The following is a 19172-nucleotide window of genomic DNA, read 5'->3' on the forward strand; positions in this document are numbered from 1 at the left end:
CGCAAGTCTACACACTTATATACGCTTACATGACCAATCAGCGAGCAGGGTACAGGTGGGAGCGAATCAGGCGGTGCACCTACACGAACAACTTCGCTAGCAACCAATGCTGTTTACTTCCTCTTTGGGCGTTCCGCTTAGTCTCACGAGGCAATCCTAACCTGGTAACTAGCCAGGCGCCATCTTTTAATGGCGGAGGCCGCCCTGGCCAGGGGCCTGCCTCCGACATCTCCCCCTTTTTTCTTTTATGGCAGGGATCGTGCCTGTCTTAGGTTGTCAGTGGCGGGGAATATCCTTACCCATCATCAGATGGCAGATATCAATGATCTGCGTCCTGTCTTAGGTTGGTATATTTCCCCCACCAATCTTACAACTGTTCTTATAAACAAAATGACTACCGATCCAGCATACTTAGCCACACTTGGGGGGATGTTCCAGCCTCGATGGCTAACAAGGCCTGCACCATGGCTTGCTGTTGCCTAGGTTGCTGTCGCCTCCAAATTTGCAGTTTCCTTATTAGCAGAATCAAGCCCACTACGAGGATTGTCATCAGACCAATTATGCTAGCCCATTGTTTCGTAAGGGTTAACACATCTTGCAATGTTTTGATTATCTCTGGGAGGGTTGCAAGCTCAACTCTGGTATTATTTATCCTTGTTATGCCTAGTAGCAGGTGCTGAGTATAGTTTTGGAATTCTGCGGACTAATTCCCCCACAAGTATTGGGAGAGCTGTCGGGAGACATTCTGTAAGTCACTCATATTAGTATAGGCTATGGGAGTTACACAAATTGCCGGGAAGGGTACTGTACATCCCAGTCCCAATAGGGCCCCCCATATGTCCACTTGTTCTTGAACCAAATCCACTCTCTGGTTGACTATCAGGATTCCTGCTTGCAGATGTGCATTGATCTGAGTCTGTGTTTGAAGGGCAGCCACTGTTCCTTCTGCAAGGGTGTTCACAGCTTCTGCAGTGGGTATAGTTGCAGCAAGCGAGAGTGCTGCTGCCGTGGCAGTTGCTGTAGATATAGCCAATACTGTCACAACGGTGGCTGTGATACCAAAATCTCTCTTCTTTCTGGATAGCACCACCGGTAACTTGTCCTCTGGAATGGAAACTGGGATAGGAACATGGGTAGGGATACGTATAATCACAGCCAGCTTGAAGGCCGTGACATTCCAGCACTGGGAAAGATAGCAATTCTTAGTGCAATTCAACGTATCATTCAGCTTGCTAGCATTTGTTACGAGGAAAAGGAACGGTGGCCAGACGCATATGGGAGTGGGCTGATAAGTAATATTATTGGGACAAGACACATTAACTGTTGTCTCAAAGGTACTAGAGTCATTTTGTCTATAAGAACAGTTGAGGAATTTGCCACCATTTAACATGGACACTGCTGAGATATCAGTACATGCTCCTAGCAAGTTACAGACCTGCCATGCATCAAAGGGAGAGGAGGGAATATGAGAGAAGAGTTAGTCACTGGTAAAGGATATAGCCATGCTTTAACCACTGCTCACAGCTCTCTGGCTTGAGTCTGCCGCAGGAGGTGTAGCATCCCCAGAGTTATCATCAGCATCTTTAGCATCATGACTGGTGTTTGGAGGCAAGGCTGCATGCACCAGCCGCTCCTTTTCCTGTGGAAAACCACATACAGACCCCCTACTCCATACTAACACTGGATCTGGTCCATTTCACTTTCCTGTGAGGATGTTCTTCCAAAGTACTAAAGGCTTAGGGGAAGCAGCAGCATCACTTGCATGTCTGTCTGCAGCTGATTTACCCGTTTTGTCCAATGTTAAAAAATTCAAAATAAAGAGAATGGTGTTGAGCTTATCTTTAGGGGACCTGAAGGTGTCCCCTATTCCCCCTTTTTGTTTATAAAGAGCATTTTTTATTGTAAGATGCGCGTGCTCCACAACACCCTGTCCTTGTGGGTTATAGGGTATTCCATGTATCAAGTGAATGTCAAGTTGTTGTAGGAAGGCTTTAAAGGGTTGTGAGACGTAGCCTGGACCATTATCTGTCTTTAATTGGCGTGGCTTTCCCCATGCCGCGAAAGCCTGTGGACAATGGGCAATAACATCTCTGGATTTTTCCCCCGTATGCACTGAGGCGAAAATTATTCCAGAGCAGGTATCTACAGAGACATGAACATATCTTAACTTTCCAAATTCTGAAACATGTGTGACATCCATTTGCCATATATGATTAGGTAACAAACCCTTAGGATTAACCCCCAAGGACGGTACAGGTAGTAAGATCATGCAATTTCTGCAGGAGACTACTGTGTCCCCTGCCTGTGCTTTTGTTATGTTAAATTTGAGGCGAAGAGTTAAAGCATCCTGTTTCTTCAAATCCTCCCCTAAGTGGTCCCATTGAGGTATGTTTAGCAAGCCTTCATCTAGGAACCATGGAGCCGCCTTTTCCACTGTATTCAAAAAGGCCCGAGCAGTTTTTGCTTTTAGTGGAGTTCCATTGGCTTTCAGCAGGTCTTCTAAAGACCCTTCCAACCGCACTTTAGATACTTCAGATCCCATTATGAACACACAGACAACAGACGTGGACGTTAAAGACTCACCGCTAAATTCCGCTCTAAGGCCGCCCGCTTCTTATTGCGGATTTGTACAAGATTCCCACCACTTTGATCGTGGTCCCTTCCCCGCTTACCTGCGGTTTCGATAAGAAAATCCCGGCTCTAAGGCCGTCCTGCTTCTTGTTGCGGTCTTGTACAAGTTTCCCACCACCTTTGTCGTGGTTTTACCCCGCTTACCTGTGGACTTCTCCCTTGCAAGGTTTTTCTATTTTTACTCCCCGCTTTACCACGGAATTCCCACTTTTGAACATGGCTAATGTCCCTGCTTACCTGCGGACCTTTACTCCCCGCTTTCCTGCGGATTACCTTGCAAGATTCCTTTATTTAGTTCCCAGGTGCCGGCGCCATTTATCGCCCTCGTCCCGCAAGGACGACAAGAACCCTGGTTCGGATGCATCTTCTCTCTCTTTATTTCCGCAAGTCTACACACTTATATACGCTTACATGACCAATCAGCAAGCAGGGTACAGGAGCGAGCGAATCAGGCTGTGCACCTAAACGAACAACTTCGCTAGCAACCAATGCTGTTTACTTCCTCTTTGGGTGTTCCGCTTAGTCTCAGGAGGCAATCCTAACCTGGCAGCTAGCCAGGCGCCATCTTTTAATGGCGGAGGCCGCCCTGGCCAGGGGCCTGCCTCCGACAGTTGGTGAGGATGTGGAGAAAGGGGACCCTCCTGCACTATTGGTGGAAATGCAAACTGGTGTAGCCACTCTGGAAAACAGTATCAAGGTTCCTCAAAAAGTTAAAAATAGAACTACCCTATGACCCACAATTATACTACTGGGTATTTATTCAAAGTTTTTTGTTTTATGATTTTTGTTTTTTGTTTTTAAATGGACTTGGGAATCTGTATAATGTTCTGGCTCTTTTTCCTTAGGCACTGAAAATGAAGATGCTAAAAGGGAGTACCACAATGATAATCAAGCAAGTTGGGTCCATCGTATGATAATGGCTTTGGTGAGTGATTCAACTTTATTCAACACCAGAGAAGGACGTGCTGGGAAAGTGCACAACTTCATGTTGGGCTTGAATCTCAATACATCCTATCCAATGTCTCCTCTAAAAGACTTCATGACACAGGAATCCTTGGATGAAGATGAATTGGATACAGCTGTAGCAGGTAAGCACACAAAACATAATCCATGGAAGCTAATTGAGGAGCTCTTTATTCCTTTCTAGGGAGAAGCCTTTTGATTATTGTCAGTATCTCTCCATTTATTTTCGCTTACAGCAACATCTGTTTAATTCAAAATTACTCCAAAGTACTGTTCTATTTTGGAAGAAAAACATTCATTGGACAGGAAATGGCATGGTTATGTCAGCATAGAAAATTTTCACTGACACACTGAGGAGGGACCTTAGATCCTCTCTGTATTGGACAAGGTTCACTCACAAAACAGGAAGCCGTCTCCCTTGTTTAACTGAGAGGGGTTTAAAGTAGAGAATTAGGTGTTTACAAAGTTGTTCCAAGGCTTGGAAGAGCAAGCTCCAGGCTGAGCTTCCAGGAATGATTCCAAAAACACTTCAGAATCACCCCCACAGACGCCCCCACAACCATGCTTGGCAGTGGAAATGGCAGAAATATAGCCTCTGTCTCATTTCCTCTTTTGAATCTCCTGTGGGTGTTTTTCCTTGGCAAAGGGCAGGTCTCAGCAGAACTGGCACGTATGGGATTCTGGTTCATGTGGTCCTTAGCCCAGCTGTGTGCCACAGCTGGAGAATGCCTGCTACGCAGGGTTTCAAGTGGAGTTTTACTTCACCAGTCTCTGTCCATGAAGCTCCTGGGCCTATCCCTCTGGTTCTCAGAAATGTTAGGTAACTTCCTTAAGGCCAGATGGTAAGAACCTCACTGTCGTGTTTGTTACTTTGTCAGATTCCAAGGAATATTCCCTTTATTCTTCAAGTTTCATGCATGTTTTGGATTAAAAGTTTGATTTGCCTTTGTGACTAATCAATACATAATAATCTTTCTTATAATGATCCTGTCATCTAAAATCTTCCTACTTCATCAAACCAGCATTTTTCTGTTAACTGCCTACTTGTTGTTTCTCTGTCATTTCTGCTTAAGGGCGTTAACAGGATGCTTTGAAAATGTTAAGTGGGATTTTTCCAAAACCCTTTCTTCTGCTCTTTGGTTAAGCACCATGCCTATAAAATATTTGTGGAAATTAGGATGTGGCTTTAGGTTTGGTGGTGTTTCTGGTAGTGCTGTTTCCATTCGTTGCTTGTGCTTAAGGGACATTGCAAAAAGCAAAGGTTTCCCGTGTTGTTTAAACAAGAGGAATAGAAACTCACTATACTTTGCATGACGTTTATGACATCAAAGTCTAGGATGTAAGGTATGGTATGATTATATACCTGCAATCTACACCCTTTCGTATTAACAGTGATAGAAGTCTATTCATGATAGAGTCAATATCCATTTTAAAATTCATCCAAAATTTAAAAAAAAAACAACATCCTTGCCCATTCATCATTGACCTCATTTGTCTTAAGGCTCATGATTATGCTTACTGCCATTATGATACCCATTAAATGTGTCTTCCTTAAAAACTCGGGCTTTATGGATGAATGATGATGGCCATTAAAAAAATCATCTCAGAGGTCACTTAGAACTAGCAAGAATCTTTATAGTCATTTTACTCTAAAGAAAAGAGAGATCAAAGAAAGTCATTCTCATTGCCTACAGTTCTCCGCTGAGCTAGAATGGGGTCACAGACCTCAGTGTTGCTCAGAAGCTTTTCCTTTCTGCCAGGCTCCCTTCCCCACAGCCCCATGTTTGTTAGTCATTGTTTTGCTGATGTCAAATGGAAGTTTCCTTTCTGTGTACTATATTACATCTGTTTTATGTTAGGACTTTGATAGAATTACCCAGAATAGCTCCTGTGGTTTGTACCCCTTTGCTCCTGCACTCCGCATTTTAACAACTCCCTGGTGGTTTTGCAATATTTTATGCAGACTGAGAGGTGTTCGGGTTGCTGGATCAAATACAGCAGGCCTACTTAAATTTGAATTCCAAACCATATATATGTGTGTGTGTATGTAGTGTAACTGTGGCCCTTGCAACATTTGGGACCTACTTGTACTAAACCATTATTTGTTATGTGTCTGAAATTCCAATTTAATAGCATCTTGTATTTGTAGTGTATTAATTTGGCAACCTTAAGGAATGTCTTTTCATTATTTCCACCTATTTTCAAAGTGTACTTCATTTTCATCTTCCTTCTTTTGTCTGTTCGTACATTCACGGAGTGTTTGCAGAGGACTTGCCCTGCATTTGGTATGAAGGATCCAGTCGTCCACAGTACACATGTAATCCTAGCCCTCATAAAAATTGAAATCAGCTCTTGACCTTTTCTTGAAGTTTTGATTCTTGGAAGGATTTATATATTTTAGTTAAGAATAATGGAAACGTAGAATAAAACTGACACCCAGCAATCCCCGATGGAACTGTGGATCAGTGAAGACAAGTTCCTCACTTCTCCTCTCCATGATGTTTGGAGAATATAGATCCATGTCACCTGGTCTGACTCCTTTCTTTATTGGGTACTCTTTGAAAGAAGCCTCATGGACAGTTCTCATAAGAAAAAGGAGGAAGTAGAAAATTTTATCTCGGAATACGATATTACATTGAAAGAATATTTATTCTTTCGTTGACCTATTTTGGAATGTGTTAACCTAAAATTATTTTCAATTAAAAATAAAATAAAATTTAATATCTTAATGTTGTATCTCATAGAAATTCTGTTTCACTCACTCTGTATATATTCGATTGGGAAAAAATCTGTTTATATATATATATAGATGCTAATCAAGAGTCTAGTCAGGTCAATCATGAGTTCATTCAAATTTATAATTTACTGACTAACATTGTTTGAAATGACTGTATCTTAGACTGGATTTACTAAATTGATTAGTGCTCTCTCAGGCAGGTCCTCATGGAGTAGACCCTGTCTATTTCCTGATCATTTCTAAGTTTTAGACTAACCCTGTGTGTGGAGCTAAACGTTAAAAAATTTATCATAATATGTAATCATCTTGGTTCATAAAATCTTCATTAAAACTCTGTTTATTATACAGGGGCACCTGGGTGACTCAGGCAATTGAGCCAGGTTGTGATCTCAAGGCTGTGGGGTTGAGCCCTGCATCAGGTTCTGCGATCAATGGGGGAGTCTGCTTCTCTACCTCTCCTCCTGCGAGCTCCCCCCAAATAAATAAATAATCGTTTTTAAAAACTGTTTATTATATAGTTAAAAATACCGTAGTTCAATTAGAATATTAAGGTTATTTCGCTCATAAATAAATAAATAAATAAATAATCGTTTCTCTTTCTCAAATAAATAAATAATCATTTTTAAAAACTCTGTTTATTATATAGTTAAAAATACCGTAGTTCAATTAGAACATTAAGGTTATTTCGCTCATTTTTGTACTCCCACCACACAATAAAGAAATAGAGATTTTTATCTTATCCAGATATTATATTAGGAAAATCTTACATTTTAGTTTACCCTATGATGATTTTGGGTGTACAGATTAAAATTTCAGGACCTTAGAATTAAAACAATCTCTCCACCTAAGATGAGAAAAAAGTGGTGCCATTGTTGTGTCTATTACTTCACCTTGTAGGCAATCTTTTGAAAATAAGAGAAATAATAAGATGAGGGAATTCCTCTCATTTGTTTACTTCAGAATTGTTGTATACCTTTCAGAACTTAATTTCGGAGAAGCTGTGCATTATTTATGTGGCTTCTTTCCTGTTTGCTTTTGTGTTTATGTTACTTGCTGTGAAACATACCATCTGGAATAAAAAATCCAGGCATGTGTTAATTTGGGCCAGAGTTCAATACACAAGCATCCAAATGTTTTTGTACATTGTAAATTGAATCTATGTGAGGTATTTATAAAATGACCATTGCAGGAGTGCCTGGGTGGCTCAGTCAGTTAAGCCTCTGCCTCTGGCTGTCGTGATCCCAGGGTCCCAGGTTTGAGACCCACATCGGACTCCCTGCTGAGCAGGCAGTCTGTTCTCCCTCTCCTGCTCCCTCTGCTTGTGCTCTCTCTCTCTCTCTCTCTTTCAAATATATATATATATATATATATATATATATATATTTTTTTTTTTTTTTTTAATGACCATTGCAAATATCCATAGGCGAACTGCTTTTAAGGAAATGGTACATAATTATTATAAAACACAGCATGTTTCCATCCCTAACAAAGAACCTGATTAATTCATTTACAGGTTTAGAAACCCTGTATGCTTTAAACTGTGGGAGGATATTCCCATAGTGGGATTTATCAGACTCTCTCGGACATTCTAGTAGACATCATACAATAAATCAGAGTCAAGTTCAAATAAATTTGGAAGAACTAACTCCATCCCCTTCTTCACAATGCAGTGGGATACTCTGATGAATTCAAGCAGCCCTGCTCACGGTGCCTCAAGATAGTACTTGAAAAGCAGCCTGGCATACTTTTGAATCCTGGCTGGGACATTTATTAGCAGGACAGTCTTGAGCAGTTACTTAGCATAAACCTGAGTTAACAATGATAGAAAAGTAGAGCCAAACTAAAAACCAACACCCCTGTTCCTGATGGAACCTGGAACCGTTGGACAGAGAGGTTGCAACAGTCCTCGCTATTTACTCCAAGTTTCCTTACAAAATAGAAATAATAGAAATAACCTATCTTAGAGACTTCTTGTGAAGATTAAAACAACATTTTTTTTTTTAAAGTAGCATCTACGTTAGAACGAGGAGTTAGCCCGAAGCGTACTGAGACTAGGAAACACAAAATATCACTGGGTATTACTTTAAGCTATTGATTGTCTACTTCTCAAACCTATTCATGATGCTCTTATTTTGTGTACAGAACATCTGTTAATATCTTGCAAAACTGTTGTTTGCAACACAGTGAAGAAACACTACTTCCTGTCAGTTTATTTAGAAGGGTGGAACCATGGTGTTTAGCTACCAGCCAGAGCTGGGAATTGGCGACATCATGATTTGTCTCTTAGATATTATCTTGGATATAAAAGAGGAGAAAAGGTGCCGACCAGTTTCATGATGAGAAGGAGCATAACAAACAGAATATGAGAGAAATGGTCTATTTTGGCAAATCTTTTAGCTAAAATTCAAAAAAAGCACTTACTGTTGGAAGCCAAAGAAAAATATTTGTGAACTGTCATTATAGTTTATTATATTAGGGAAAATCACTGCATTGTAAAAAGAAAATATTGTCACTAATGTGTTTTTAATACGTTTGTGTTTATTTGTGATTAAAGACCCATATTAATGTGGTTTTAATGATTGACAGCTGCATGTGTTTAGCTTCTCTACACTGTAATCGCTGCTTCTTAAGTTAGCCATTTTAAGCCTTTTCAGTTCTATGGCCCCAGCAGTTACTGAAATAACCGCATGACACATGGTCCAGACAGTTTAGACCTGGGCCTGGCTTGGAATCCTTACTCCCACTGTGCAAAACTGGACCTCTTGGTCTTAGCTTCCTTATCCTTCAAACAACACTAATCATACCTCTTTTGTAAGAGTCTTAGAAGGATACTAAATCTCATCTATGAAATTTCTAATACATGAGAGACACTCAAAATAAATAAGCTACTTTTAGGAGAAATAAAAGTACCCAAGTAATTAATATCTATCTTCTTAGTCAAATATTTAAAATTAATAAAAGACAAAGACCCACAATTGCTCACCTTTAAAAAGTTTACATATGTAATCTTGTATTTTTAAAATTTTTTACATATGTAATTTTTAAAAGATTTTATTTATTTATTTGAAAGGCACCGCCATATGTAATTTTTAAACAATAAACATTTCAGAGGAGTAAATACTAAAATCATGTTTGAGAATATATATATTTTTTCAGTGTTACAGTTCTTAGGTTCAGGTTTCTGTGATGGATAGAAATTTAGACTCTCAGCTGGTAGCAAAGTACTTTCTCATTACAATCCACACATACTTAATTAGAAAGGAGAATTAACCTGGAGATATTTATTTACCGAATAATTTCTCTTTTCTCTCCTTGTTGGCCTACACATTCACCTCAGATATAGCAAGACTTTTTTTTTTTAACCTGGCCTTTCCATTCAGCCATACATTCAAATGTATGACCTTAGTCTTGTATAAACCACTCCCCCATACTTTTTTTTTTTTTTTTTTTTTTTAGCACATTTGTTTTTTTAAGACCATTCATTCATACCTTTTCTCATTTACCAGCTCTGGGTAGTACGAATCACCTCAGCTGTAAACTTTTTTCCTCTTCATTCTTAAACACACTGGTATATGTTTATAATATTCACTTGTTATTCGGTATTCCAGGGGTGAGAAATTTTAATAAACCAAAGAGAAAAAAAAACACACATGCTTCCCTGTTAACTGTAAAACTTAAAGGGTAATAACATTTTCCTAAGTAACTAAACCTATATTGAATTTAGAACTGTTTCAATTCACACCTAATAAACATCAAGCCTAATTATTCCATTGGTGTGTTTCATATTTTAATGATGAGAAGGATTGTGGGTTTAATGGTACAGGAAGAATTTAAAGATTTGCCTTTCTTTGGGATCCCTTGCTCTTAAACATAATAAAATTCACTATGAGAGAATTATAGTCAGACTCTTGCTACCAGCCAAGAGTCTAGCTTTCTATCCGTCACAGAAACTTGAACCTAAGAACTATAACACTAAACTCTGAGTTATTTAGATTTAGAAATCTAAATAAGATTTCTAAATTTCTTATTTAGAAATTTATGGACGAAACTAACACACAGTGGATTCCCACCTAGTGCTGACCATTTTCCTGGAAAATAGGTGTGAACTACCTTGTATAGGGAATTTTATAAACACAGTTCAGTCCTCTAATTTTTACTAGTGCCTCTGTGAAAAGGCTTCACAAATGGAAATGAGTAGCTTTCTCAGAGATTGTAACACATGTCTAATATGAACATCTTCACTCTGTTCTTGAACTTTCCAGCCTTCTTCTTAATGGAACATGTGTGAGAGTTGCATGTCATTTCATTCAGCTCAATCAGTTCAATTCTGGTCACATCTCTTTTTCCTGGGAAGTGAATGAGGAGCTCCACACATAAACGTGAAGAGAACCATGCTGCCATTTTCTATTAAAACAAATGAATTCTAGACCCTGATTTCTTCCAGATCCCATTGTCACCTTATTCTACTCTCCTCCAATACTGGGCTTCTTGCTGTTCCTCAGACATACCAAGTCTGATTCTTCCTCAGGGCCTTTGCTTTGACTCTTTCCCCTTCTTAGAAAAAAATATCCCCCTATATCTTTGGTTGGCTGGTTCTGTATTACTAATCTTATGGTCTCAGCTCAAGGTCTTCTTCTCAAAGAGGTCCCTACTGATTATCCAACTGAAGTTACTCCTTGTATATGACCCTCTGTCATTTTCTGCAATGTATTTAATACTGTCTGAACTGGCTATTTGTTCACTGATTTATTAGTCATGAGTTCTGTCAGAGTGGAGTTTGCATCTTGTTCGGCATCTAGAATAGAGCCCACATCATAGTAGAAAATACATGTCTGCTGAATGTGTTGACTGGATTATTTCCTTGGACTCCTGTTACCTTGGGAGATGCAGTGAGGGATCCATTCAGACTTTGCCACTCCCCTGTTCTGTCACCATAGAGATGAATTTATTTCATCCTTCATTAATAGATATCATCTACCTCACATGTGTGTTATGACTTAAAACAAGATCATGTCTGAGGGAATGTTTTTAAGCCAGTGAAGATCCAGGTAAAGTGAAGTAACAGTGTTAAAGGAATCATGATCACAGCTTAGAGTTAATGCCAGGGCCTGAGTAGGTACTTTCTATGCATTATCCCACTTAATCCTCACAGCATCCTTATTTGATCATTATCCTGAAAGTGGAAACTCTGAGTTAAAGACAATGATCCATTTACAGTTGCTGAAGCAGGAAGGACACATGCCCAGTTCTGTCTGACTCCCCTGAGGGCCTATGAAATTGTGCTCACAAATTGACATTAAAAATATCTTTATGCTCTAAATGATGTTAAATGGTCACTTAATTCATTCTTTTGTTTCTTTCCTTTTTAAAGATCCTGATGAATTTGAGCAAATATATGAGCCTCTGGATGTCAAAAGTAAAAAGATTCATGTCGTGGACAGTGGCCTCACGTTTAACCTGCCATACCCCTTGATCCTGAGACCTCAGAGGGGAGTTGATCTTATTATCTCCTTCGACTTTTCTGCACGACCAAGTGACTCTAGTCCTCCGTTCAAGGTAAGGAGAATTTATATAGCATTCCATTATCTAGCATGCTCTTTTGAATGCCTTGTAGATACTTTGGTCCTCTTTCCTCCAATTTCTTATCCCTTGAGCCTGTTTTTCTATATTACTGTGAATCATTTTTTAAAAACACAGATGTGATTCAATCACTTCCCTTCTTAAAGAAACTTGTAAAAAGAAAAGGAGGAAAAAAAGAAAAAGAGAAAACTTGTGAATGATTTCCCATGGACCACATTAAAGTTCACAGTCTTAAGCAGAACAAGAATTATGCAACGTATCTGAAGTTCAAGGAAATTAGGCGAGATTTGGATGTTAGCACATAAAAGATAATTAAAACCATGCATGGGGAGTTGTACTTGGAGAAGATGACATAAAATACTATTTTGAAGATTCGACAGCAATTCTCAGGGAAAATAATGAAAATCAAGGAAGTGTTCAGTGTTGTGAGGATCAGTTGAAGATATTTAACAAGGAAATCTTCAGTGAACTGGAAAAAGGCAGTTTCAATAACATTGGAAGGGCGAAAATGGTACTGCAATGACTTGAAGGAGAGTGGAAGAAAAGAAAATGGAGATAATCCTGTAGACTGTTCAGGGAAGAAGGCGATGTGCTGTATGTGCAAGAGGTGGGGAGCAGGAAAACTGTGTATATGGAGAGGTGGCTTGTTAATGGAAGAGACTTGATTAAATGCTAATGGCGGGGAGGTCTTAATGAAGATGTTGGAAAATGGAAAGATGGCATATATTGTAGGGTCACAGCCCTTGGAAGGCTACATGGGTGAGGAGTGCAAAGGAGATACAAAAATACAGGCGGAGAGTAATATAGAAACAATGATATTGGGGCAAGAGGGGAAGAGGAAAATGATGGTTGTGATGGAAGGTCACTGTTAGGCATGGAGAGGGGAAATTAAGAAAGTACTCATCTGATGACTTCTCAGTCTTGTAGAAACTAGAATTCATTGTTATCTTTTGAGAGTGAGAGGGTGGAAATGGTGGAGTCAGGATCCTGGGGAGAGTGAAAGTCTGCCTCTGAAGAAATGAGAAAAAATTATGAACTGGCAACATAAGTTCCTTAGCAGCACTATGGCCTCTCTCAAGCGAGACCACAAATGTTACTGTTTCCTCCACTTGGAAACCTCAGACTTTCTTTAGACATCTCTCAAATGTTATCTTTCTTGACCTTTGCAGATAGAGTTTCAGTACGAAGGACTTAGTAGATTCTTCTAAATATGGCAGTTTTCATGGTGTATCTGTATTTCTTATTTATATAAAATATATATAGTGAACTATAAATATATAGTGAACCCCTTGGGAACTGGAACACTGTTTTGAATGTATGTTTTGTTTTAATCATTTGGCCAAATGTGTGGCCAAAGTGTGAATAGGTAATTTTTTTGTGAGTGAATGAATGAAATGCTGTGAGAGTGATGGAATTATTATCTCCCAACTAGGAGGAGTCACTGATAACCCAGGTCAGCCAGAAAGAGTCAGTGATAACCAGGTCAACTAGGAAGTCAGTGATAACCCAGGTCAACCAGGAAGGGCCAGTGATAACCCAGGTCAACCAGCAAGTCAATGATAACGCAGGTCCTCTGACATCTCCTTTCCTTCCCATTATACTATGATGAAACTGCTCTCAAGACTAATAGTAGCTATCATAACAGCTCTTTAATATATACAGTCTCATTTTAAAAAAATACTTTCACATTTGATATTTTTTTTAGGCAGTTACTGGTATTCTGACAAGAAAACAAGGGTTGGTGAGATGAGAAATTTCATCATATGAACAAATTAAATAAGATAATGGGTGAACAGGACATATCCCAGGACCTACCTAGGAAAGTGCTAGTTAAGAAGTGGGCAAGCTGGACCAGACTTCAGAGCTCCAGAAGGACAATCTAATGATCTTTCCCCTTTACAAACTGCCTCCTTTGAACACATTGTACATGTATTTTTTTTTTCTGTGCTGTGCATTCTGTGTAGCAGTTAATGATAAACCATGGTTCTTGATGGCCAGAATATTTTAGTTTTCTTGGAGGAAAGACTTATACACGAGAATCACTTGGAAGGAAAATGAGCAACTTACTCTTAAATAGTTACTTGGTTTTATATAAGCATGTGTGTTATGGGAGATCCATATAAGAATAGATTGGTCTGTCTGGGAGTAGATGAGCAGGGAAATAAATAGAACAGAACAAAAATGGCAAAGGGATGGTAGTGACCACATCTGGGGAGATGGAGTGATCTGATCAGAAGTGATAAATATTAAGCTCCCATTAGGAGGGCTTTAGGGCCGGGTGATGGGAAATAGACAATCAGTAAAGAGTTTGCAGCTGACAAACAACTTCATGAAATTGGAATTATAGGATGATTAATCCCACAGTGGAAAGTAAGGCGAATTGGAGAATGGAGAACAAAAGATTAAAATTAAGAGGGATTTATTACAGGGCACCTGGGTGGCTCAGTTAAGCATCTGACTCTTGATCTCAGCTCAGATTCTGATTTCTGGGTCATGAGTTCAAGTCCTGAATTTTAAGAAAAATTTTAAAACATTTTTTAAAAGAGGGATTTATTATAATCCAGATATAGAATAATGAAGTACTGTACAGCACAGACAACTAAGAAAGCCAAGAGCTGGATTTGATGACCCATGAGCAGCAGTGGGGAGGTGAGTTCCAACGGATGACTCTAAGATGATAGCTTAGAAGCTAGTTCTGGAAGTGGAAGACACTGTATTATTCATTTCACCAGTGGGAGTGTAAAATGTCAAAGCCATCATTCTATACATGAATCACAGCTCTACTACCTCATGAGTTAATATTGGAAAGGTTTGAGGATATCACTTTGTACCTCTACAAAGAAGCATTGTACTTTGCTGTAGTTTTAAAATGGACTTTGATTGATTATTTCTAATTAAAAAGAATATATAATTACTGTAAAAAATTTGGAAATTTGGACTACATATCATTTCTGTTATTCATAAACAATAGCTGCTGTTTTACCATTTTCCTTCAGTCTTTCTTCTGTGTATGTGTGTGTGTGTGTGTGTGTGTATCAGGATCATATTCCTTTGCAATCTGCTTCTTTCTTCTTAAAATTATATTGTGAGCGTTTTCCTATGTTGTTAAATATTTTTTTTAAGATTTTATTTATTTATTTATTTATTTATTTATTTATTTATTTGACAGAGAGAGAGAGACACACACACAGCGAGAGAGGGAATACAAGCAGGGGGAGGGGCAGAGGGAGAAGCAAGCTTCCCACTGAGGAGGGAACCCGATGTGGGGCTCGATCCCAGAACCCCGGGATCATGACCCAGGCCAAAGGCAGATGTCCAACGACTGAGCCACCCAGGCACCCCATTAAATATTTTTAAAACATAATTATAAACATAGTGTGGTATCTCTATATGTGAATATGGAAGAATTTTTTAACAATGTTCTGTTTTCAACTTTCAGATTATTGCTATCTTGTCACTTTTTCTCTAATGATTATCCTTGCACGTGAATTTTAATCACACTTTTTAAAAATTTTATTTGATTTTTTTAGTGTTCCAAGATTCACCCTCCTTAATACCCACCACCAGACTCACCCATCCCCCCACCTTGCTCCCCTCCAAACCCCTGTTTGTTTCTCAGAGTCCACGGTCTCTTGTTTTTCGTCTCCCCCTCTGATTTCCCCCAATTCACTTTTCCTTTCCTTCTCCTAATGTCCTCCATGTTATTTCTTATGCTCTACAAGTAAATGGAACCATATGTTAATTGACTTTCTCTGCTTATTTCACTCAGCATAATCTCCTCCAGTCCTGTCCATGTTGATACAAACATTTCTCCAAAGAAAACATACAAATGGCTAACAGACACATGAAAAAATGTTCATCATCATTAGCCATCAGGGAGATTGAAGTCAAAACCACATTGAGATATCACTTTACACCAGTTAGAATGGACAAAATTAACAAGACAGTAAACACGTATGTTGAAGAGGATGTGGAGAAAGGGGAACAACTCTTACACTGTTGGTGGGAATGCAAGTTGGTGCAGCCACTTTGGTAAACAGTGTGGAGATTCCTTAAGAAATTAAAAATAGCTACCATATCACCCTGTAGTTGCACACATTTTATTAATTGCTTAGGTTGGAGCGTGTGGGTGGCTCAGTCATTTAAGCATCTGTCTGCCTTTGGCTCAGATCATGATTCCAGGGTCCTGTGATTGAGCCCCATGTCAAAGCAGGGAGCCTCCTTCACCCTCTCCTTCTGCCCCCACCTCCTGACTTGTATGCTCTCTCTCTCTCTCAAATAAAAAAATAAAATATTTTTTTAAAAAAGTTAAAATATTCACAATATGACAGAAAGAGAACAACATTTTGCTTCAATTTTTTCCCTTTGCTTGTGATAGTGAATAGTTTGTCATGGTTATCATATATTCATGTTTTTAAACTTTTTAATTGGATTATTTATATTGCTGCTATTACTTCTTCATGAAGTAATGTTAAAGTTTGTCTTATTTTTGCAAATATGATCTAATGAGTCATTTGTAATGCGATTTTTATTTCTGATGATTTTAACATTTTCAGTATTTATGTAGTCACTTCTTTCACTAGTTTTACTCTTGAAATTCCTATTTAACAAGATCAGTCCATACAGATTGATACTTTTCTTTTTATGATATTTTAAAATATTCTAATTCAATGTTTTTCAATACATTAGGTATATAATAATACAGTCCCTCAAAGACTTTTTAAGCATTATTTGTGATGCTTCCTTTATTGCATTACTATGTTATTAGCGTAGAATGCCTAGATGTGTTTTGTGTTTAATCTGTTGTATTCCATTGGCTCATCTGATGATCTGACAATTCTTTTCTCAATACCACACTGTAATTTTAACAACTATAACTTTATTATGTTTTTAGCATCTTAGAGTCTGCAGTCACTCCATATATAGAGAGTTATAAATTCTGTAGACATTTCCAGCTGTGCAGTCTCATAGATGTGCTTTAGAATTATTTAGTCAGTTCCTTTCATCTCACCTTTCTCCCCCATATATATATATATATATTTCCTTTTATTACTGGTTTAGTATCACATAAAACTCATTACTCTGGTGTAGTGAATTGTATTTTCAGAGACTTGATATAAAGGAAACTGAAATATATTATATATCACCCCCCCAAAAAAAATGAACCTCAGAGGTTCAAAGTGAACAAAATGAATTTTTCAGGCTCACTTGGAATATTGAAAATGATTTTTTAACTAATGAGTTTATGACTGTCATTATAAAATATGTATTTCTTTATGGATCTGAAAGATACCCAAATATAATTTTTTTAGAGAGAGGAAGGGGTGAGGGGCAGAGGGAAAGGGAAAAGGAAAGAGAGAGAGATTTTTAAGCAGGTTCTACGCCCAGCACAGACCTGACATGGGGCTCAATCTCACAACCCTGAGATTATCACCTGAGCTGAAATCAAGAGTCGGACACTTAACTGACTGAGCTGCCCAGTGCCCCCCAAATATAATTTATGAATAGATAAAGACACTACATTATTAATGCTGAAATAGCACACTTATTTTATTTTTTATTGTTTTTATGATACTTATTTTAGATAAAACATTTAAAAGTTGATGAGGAATCTACAGGAAGGTTTTTGAGAGGAGGGGAGGAAGCTCCAGTGTAATAACAGGATTTTATTAAGTTGATTAAATAGTGAATAATTTTCTGTTTTTGAGAAATACGAATGCCATTTGTATTAAAAAGAGCAGGGCAAAAATGCTGGACCAAAAATTAAAATCATATGCTTTATTTCACAATTACTGATAAAAGCATTTCATAAGAATATTAAGTCTCAGATTTTGTCAGGGAGATATGAATAATAGATATCGTGGCTTTTGATAGTAGCAATCACAGTTTTTAATATATTTGTTGTAACAGGCCTTGGAAACTGATGACATCACCATCAGTAATACTGGAGGAGGGATTTCGTTTTGTTTGGTTTTTGTTTTTTTTTAGATTTGTGAGCACATCTGGCTATAAAGAACCTCATGATTCTAAATAATATTATTAGTAATCAATTTAAGAAGAGCAGCTCTATGTTTCATTTTGTCAAGTTTCTTTTTGTTAACCCTTTGATACCCTAGAGATATGCCATGCAAATTTATTTCACCTTTAGGGTCCATCCATGGAGAATTCTAATAGCATTTATCTTTAATGTTGGTCATGAAAATAAGCAGGGTCTTCCTGTTCAAGTCTTCAAAAGAAACAGACTGTGATTTTAGAAAAAATAAAACAAAAAACATTTTTAAGAAAGCTTTGGCTCTGGTGAGGAACCAGAAAGTAGTATAGGAATTTTCAGAGTTTACCACTAGAGTTTCTTTCTCTCTCTCTCTCTCTTTTTTTTTTTTTTTTGGCTTTACTAAATTTTATGGAGGGTACTAGATTAGGATTATTATGCCATAGTAATGTTATTTTATATTAGGTTGCCATGTATTGAACATAAATCTAACTCAGTTTTTCAGTGCTCTATTAAAGGCTTAATGAGCAGAACAATGGGTTCATTTTCTTAAAAAATGAAAGAAGGAAAGAGAAAAGAAGAGAAGAGAAGGAGGCAATGAGGGAAGGAAAAGAGGAGGAGGGAAGGAAGGAACAATTGGAGATGAGCTAGTCTTCACAAATGATGGAAGTAATGTACCTAAATTGACTTCATCTTTCTGTTTTTCACTTAAGCCCAAAATTCCATCAAACTCACTCTCTCTCTCTCTCTTTCTCTCTCTCTCTCTCTCTCTCACACACACACACACACACACACATCCACAAAACAGAAAAAGAATTGTATTTTCCCACATGAACCCGATTGATTTGTGAAGATTATGGCATGATCCTTGTGTTAGAGTCTCTGCAATACAATTTACTTCTGACTTGTGTTTCCCCATCTTGGCAGAAAGGTCCAAGTGTTAGCTTTCCAGGCATTGATCCACCATGGCTGATAAAGGGAACTGCTTGTTCGCTCCATGTAGCATTAACAGATTTACTTCAAATACGAGGTTCTGAGGGCTGCTATCACAAATTACCACAAACGGGGGAAGCTTAAAACAACAGAACGTATTCTCTCACAGTTCGGGAGGCCAGAAAGTGAAATCAAGGTTTCGTTTCCTCTGGGCCGCCCTCCCTGCAAAGGCTCTGCAGGAGAATTTGTCCTTACCTTTTCCAGCATCTGGCAGATCCAGGCTTTCCTTGGTTTATGGCTGCATAACTCCAGTGTCAGCCTGGACACTGTTCCATATGG

General features: G+C 38.3%; 1 protein-coding gene across 3 annotated transcripts in view; it reads left to right on the plus strand.

Annotated features, from left to right (window-relative positions):
* The window catches only part of PLA2G4A (phospholipase A2 group IVA), a 162815-nt gene that overhangs the window by 128684 nt on the left and 14959 nt on the right, over positions 1-19172 (plus strand). For all 3 annotated transcript variants that reach the window (XM_082704068.1, XM_082704070.1, XM_082704069.1), the window contains 2 exons: positions 3477-3719; positions 11703-11887. In XM_082704068.1, the coding sequence (XP_082560194.1) occupies positions 3477-3719; positions 11703-11887 (428 nt within the window). The remainder of the gene's footprint in view (positions 1-3476; positions 3720-11702; positions 11888-19172) is intronic.

This window comes from Mustela nivalis (assembly GCF_964662115.1).
Source record: "Mustela nivalis genome assembly, chromosome: 16".
Lineage (NCBI taxonomy): Eukaryota > Metazoa > Chordata > Mammalia > Carnivora > Mustelidae > Mustela > Mustela nivalis.